Below are 6000 nucleotides of genomic sequence, written 5' to 3' on the forward strand. Positions count from 1 at the left end.
TTTTTAATTAAACATTGAATCAATAAAGTTAACTAGTGAAGAGATTAAAGTCAAAAGACTTCTTGGACTCTGCTTCATAGAGCACTCCCCAGATCACAGTCACCTGGGTTGGCTCTCGGCATCCCCATCATCTTGTAAAAAAGTTGATGAATCAACTCACACCACACAGGCAATGATCTCCCCCCACCACCCACGGCAATCACTCTCCCCACCTCCCCAGCCACCTGCACACTGTGCTCTGAAGAGCTGAGCCAGTCACCTGGCCCCCAGCCCCACCAAACTCTGGCACCAGCGGGTTCTCACACTCTAAGAATGAAAGGCAGAGGGAATACACCATGTCTGTTCTCACCTTAAAATGCACTGTTTCACACTCAGGGATTACATTTTGAAATCAGTATCATTTTCAAGTGAGAAATCTGAACTCAACAGTAAGCCTAACAAAACACGAATTTTAATGTTAAAATCTCAGAAAGTCTCCTCAGTTGCTGGTAGGAATGTACAAGCACTGTGGAAAACAGTTTGTCAGTTTCTTGATAAAAAGTGAGCACACACTTATTATACAACCCAACAATCACACTCGGGCATTATCCCCGAAGGGTGAAAAGAACACCTGCACTAAAGCCTGTACGTGAACGTTCATAGAGCTTTATGTAGAATAGCTGAAAACTGCACATGACTAAAATATGTCTCAATGGATCAATGGTTAAATAGACTATGGTACATCCATGCCACGGACTACTATGCAGCAATCAAAGGAAGGAACTATTGATGCATACACAACTGGGGTGGACCTTAAGGGCGTTATGCAATGTGGAGGAGGCCAATCTCAAAAGGCCACATACTCTATGACTCCATTTATTCATATAACTTTTTTAAAAAAGATTTATTTATTTTAGAGAGAGAGAGCTCGTGAGCATGAGTGGGGGGAGGGATGGAGGGTGAAGGAGAGAATTTCCAGCAGACTCTGAATTGAGAATGGAGCCCAACATAGTGCTGGATCTCACTACTCTAAGATCATGACCCTGAGCCAAAATCAAGAGTTGGACCCTTAACCGACTGAGCCACCTCAGCGCCCTTATTTGTATAACTTTCTTGAAAAGTTAACAAAATATAAGTAACAAAATTATAGAGATGTAATTGGTGGCTTCCAGGGGTTCTAGAGGGGAAGAAGGAAGACCAGGTCGGGGTCGGGTGACTGTAAAAAGGAAGCAGGAGGAAGACGTTTGCGGTGGCAGTTTTCTAACTGTGGGGGTGACATGAATCTACACGAGAAGATGACACAGAAGTATGGACATACTTTACCAATATCAGTTACTTGGTTTTGATGGGACTAGCAATACAAAAGATGCAACTACCTGGGGGAAGCTGGGGGAAGGCTGTGAGAGACCTCTCTGAACTATATTTGAAACTGCCTATGAATCTCTAATTACCGTAAAATAAATGTTTAAAATGTGCATTTTAATGTTAAAAAGCCTGAAATAAAGCAACTTAGGTGGAGCCTGTATGAGCAGGCTCCGGGGGCAGAGCTGGGGCGGGGGGCGAATATGCTGATCCTCTTGTCACCCTAGTTTGTCACTGTCTTTACAGCAAAAGAGCCTGAGACTGCTTGCTGCTAGCAGCAGGGGTGGCAGGAGGGCTTCAGGGGAGCCAGAGTTAAGAGCTCAGGGCCTCATTGGAGTGCTGCTCTTCTTATAGTTTTGTCCCTCACTCCCATGGAAAGGCCCTTGGCATAGGCCCTGCTCTCCAGACCTCACAGTGGGTGCTTGGTAAATAGCGGCTGGAGGGAAGTGTGCCTGCAGACACCACCCATGTCCACCCTGGGCCACCCCCGTCACCGACTGTATCTGAATCCAGGTATGGATTCCACTTGCTAACTGCCCCTTTCTGCTGCCCTGAGCTCCTGGTTTCATCCACTCTCTGGACTCATGTCCTTAGACAAACATACAGATGTCTATGATGCCTCAGGTCCCCAGACTGAGAGTCTGCTGGGCCCCCAAGGCCTGGTGCTCTGTGGTCAGCCCTCCTGGTGCTCGGTGCCCAAGTGCAGCATGGTGCAGCATGTCCAGGTGGTCGGGGGCACAGGGGTGTCTCTTGGGCTGATTCTCACCCTCTTCTCCAGCCCAGCATATCTTCTACTCAATGGGATCAGAATCAACCAACCAACTTGCTATTCTCTCTCCTCTCTGGTTCACCTCCCATCCCTGGTCCCTGGCCCTAGATATGAGGCAGGCACACTTGATTCTATAGTCTGTGCTAGGAACATGCTTTTAAGGAAAAGCCAGTACAAAATGCACGTACAGAATAACCCCATTAGATACATACATATACATATACATAGATATATATGAATATATGCATATAAATGTGTTATATTTATCTCCGTATTTTCTAACTATTCCACAATGAATAAGGATCACTTGTGAATTAAAACTAAACTTGTAGGGGCACCTGGGTGGTGCAGTTGGTTAAGTGCCCAACTCTTGATTTCAGCTCCTGTCTTGATCTCGGAGTCGTGAGATCGAGCCCCATGTCAGGCTCCTCACTCAGCTTGGAGTCGGCTTGAGATTCTCTCTCTCTTTCTCCTGCTGCCCCTCCCACTCATGTTCTCTCTCTCAAAACAAATATATACTATATGTTGGCAAATCGAACTTCAATAAAAACAAATGAAAGAAATTTCTTTTTTTAAAGAAAACTTTAAAAAAAAACTAAGGTTGTAAATAAGGAAACATCAGACAAGGCCAAATGAAAGGACATCTACAAAACCACATTTTCTTCAAAAATGTTAAGACACAGACTGAAGGAGACAAAGGAGATAAGACAACCAAAGGCAATGCAGAATCCTTGACTGGAACCTGGACCAGAAAAATGACGTGAGTGGACACATCAGCACAATTTGAGTGAGGTTTATTAGAACCATTGACCAATGAAAATATCGATGCTAATTTCCTGATTTTGATAGCTGTATGCGGTAAGCTGCAGACTTTAAGGGAAGCTGAGTAGAGTATACGGGAACTCTCTGTACTATTCACACGGCTTTGTTATAGATCAACAAGTACTTCAAAAGAAAAATAAGTGAATACAGTCGAGCCAATGACATACCCTACCCCTTGAGATACTTAATGCTCCAGAGACCAGCAGAAGCATACAGGAGCCCAGCCTCAGGCAGTGGGTGCATGAGGTGGCCCCTATCACAACGACATTCCTCCTGGGGGTTTCCTAGTTCTGTAAGCCCCTTCCCTTCAGCCTGCTGCCTGCTGGGCTCTCCTGGATTCCAGAGCCTTTCCTTTCCAGGCTGGCACTGGCCGCCAGTCTGGAGAGACACCCTATCCTTTGAGGTCCAGCACCAAAACTGCTGCCTCAGTGGTAGGTCTGAATCCCTCCCTGACTTGACAAGGTCAGGTCTCTCCTTGCTGATGCCACAGCCCAGGGCAGTCACCACCTCAAGCAGAGTCTGACTGTGGAGAAGTCCTTGGGAGTCTCTCTCCAGCGGGCAGGGAACCTGGGAAGGCAGAGCCTGTAGCGGGGGCTTTGCACAATTGGCATAAAGCATGCACTCCATACAAAGTAGTGGAGTGGACCACAATCCTGGCAGTTCATGTGGTTGTTCTGAGGGGAGGGACACACCCAGGGCCAGGCACAGAGCACTTGCAAGAGCACTAAGCTGTCATCCGCCTGGCTTATGCTCCCCCTGGGGTGGCGGGTCTGGCAGAAACCTGGCTCTTGGGTGGGGTTTCATCTGGAGCCGCCCGAATGTTGGGTCCACCCTGCCTGGCTTCCCTTTCTTGGTGCCATCAATGGGCACACTTTAACCACTTTGCCACAGGGTCGCTGGATCAGGCCCAGCCTTCCAGCAGATGATGAGAGGGCTAGTCAGGTCCACCTGAAAACTGGGACCACTTTCCACCTTCCCCTCCCAGGCCCGGGGTCAGCACTGCCAAATTCAGGGCTGGTAAGAGTGTCACCCACAAGCTAGATACTTCAGGGGGTGTTCCAAAACAAAGCTAACTCCTTTGCCCTGAATTGCTCACCAGACTTCAGTGTCCCCCTGAATAGAAAGAGGATAGTGACAGCTGGCTCAGATGGACACTGTGTGCAGAGCTCTGCAGACTGCAACCTGTGGGAGCCACCCGCCAACCCCCCGCTGGCAGGGATTACGGCCACAAATCAGCTGCAGGGCATCTCAGACTATGCGGTGACAGGTTCCAGTGCACAACCAGGGCGGCTCACACAACTGTTTTATGGCAGATGTTGTCACAAGCTACCTCTTGCACAGAGTCTACAAGTCAAAGTTCAAAGTCAGCGAATGTGACAGACAGCTAAGAAAATCTTGGAAGACCTCCTCTCAGAAGGAAAGACAGAGCTGCCCCCCACCACTGTCCTGTTTGGAACTTGAGAAAAGCAGAAATGAGCAAGTGGTTGGAGAAAAGAAACCATATCAAAGTCGATTTCCAGCATCTTCCCCAGGACCTGGCATATTTTAGCAGCATCCCCCCCATCCGTCACTGACCCTCCGATCACCAGGTGGCCTGGCTGTCACCCTGGGTTTGTTTGGGAAACCCACCATACTGCAGGAATTGGGAGGAGCACAGGGAGGGATTAGGGACCGTGGGGCTGAGTCTGAGCAGTGGGGGAGCCGGGCCCAGAGCAGCTCGGCCGTGCCCCTGTCCCCAGGGAGCCCTTGTCCCCAGGGAGTGCACTTCTCCGGGGCCCTCCCCTTCTGCAGGCAGCCCACGCAGCACTCACCAGCTCGGGCAAGAAGAAGGCGTAGGGGATGGTGAGGAACAGCATGACCCCCAGGGGCACTTCGGGCGGGGCATGGCTGGTGGGGGGCGGCAGGTCCGGGGAGGCCATCTCTCGCCCGCTGCCTGTTGCCCTTGGCTCCGCTGCAGCTCGACCGCGCCGGTTCCGTCAAATATCACCTCCTGCCCGACACACCCATCGGACGTCGCCTGGGAGGGAAAAAAAAAAAAAAAAACCGTTCCAGCCGAGCAGGTCCTTCCACTCCCTCCAGCCAAAAGACTCCTTGGTGAAATGCGAATGCGGATTCGGATTTGCATCAGATGGGCCTGGGCTCGCTGGGGGCACCGAGGCAAGGAGGGCGGGAGTCTCTTCCCAGACTTCTCCTCCTCAGGGATTTTGAATCCGGAGCATAGTACTCCAAGGGGTGCTCGCTACAGCCACCACCCCTCAACCTTGTGGCCCGAGTGTAGGCGGAGGCCACTTGCTATGACCAGCACTGTTTACTGAGGACCTACTATGAGCCAAGCAATCTGCAGGCAAGTCTGGGGCTCCCCACAGCCGTGCTCAGGGCTCTATCATCTCGTTCCCAAGCGGGGAGACTGAGGATCTGGTAGGTTAAGGCCACAGAGCTGGTCACTGACGATGCTGGGTCTTATGTCCGTCCGCCCCTGCTGCCTGGGTCCCCCCTTCTCCACTCATGGGGGCCACCTTCCATCCCCAACTAGCTGTCCTCACTTCTGGCTCCTGACCCCAGGAAACTGCCATTTCCTTCTCTCCCTGCATCCGCTCCACCACCCTCCTCTCTTCTCTGTTCACACAGCACATGGAGGGGTTCTCCCTCTCTAGAAGTCCGCCCCGGCAGGCACCTGAGAAGGGTTCAGCTGGCTGGGTGCTGCCCCAAGTATGAGCCTTCCTCCTTCCTTGCCACGGCCCCCAGTGTGGCCAGGAGGCGGGCTTGGGGCCAGGCTCTTCCTTCCTGCCTCCCGCCCACTCGCCAGTGGATCAGGGGGGCTGTAACCCAGTGGCCAAGCAACTCCTCTCACTCTCAACCAGGTCCTGGAGACTTGAGTCTTTTTCTTCTCTGTCTTAGAGTTGACCATCTGCAGAAAGGCCTGGAACCTCAGCGTCTGCTCGGGATGCTTGGCATCGGGGTCCTTTCTCCTTGCCCTCCGTGGCCTCAACCTCAGCCCCTGGCAGGCCAGTCAGGGAGCTGATCCCTGGTGAGGAGGGGATGAGGAAGGTTAGATTTGTGTGCTGGGG

General features: G+C 51.3%; 1 protein-coding gene across 1 annotated transcript in view; it reads right to left on the minus strand.

The window, feature by feature from the left end:
• MALL (mal, T cell differentiation protein like) overlaps nucleotides 1–5748 on the minus strand; it is a 29139-nt gene extending 23391 nt beyond the window's left edge. Inside the window, exons 1-2 of the mRNA XM_038561420.1 lie at nucleotides 5607–5748; nucleotides 4744–4949 (exon numbers count right to left, since the gene is read on the minus strand). Of these exons, the coding sequence (XP_038417348.1) occupies nucleotides 4744–4851 (108 nt within the window). The 5' untranslated portion in view covers nucleotides 4852–4949; nucleotides 5607–5748. The remainder of the gene's footprint in view (nucleotides 1–4743; nucleotides 4950–5606) is intronic.
• Between the last annotated feature and the right edge of the window lie 252 nt (nucleotides 5749–6000).

This window comes from Canis lupus, chromosome 17 (assembly GCF_011100685.1).
Source record: "Canis lupus familiaris isolate Mischka breed German Shepherd chromosome 17, alternate assembly UU_Cfam_GSD_1.0, whole genome shotgun sequence".
NCBI classification, from domain to species: Eukaryota; Metazoa; Chordata; class Mammalia; order Carnivora; family Canidae; genus Canis; species Canis lupus.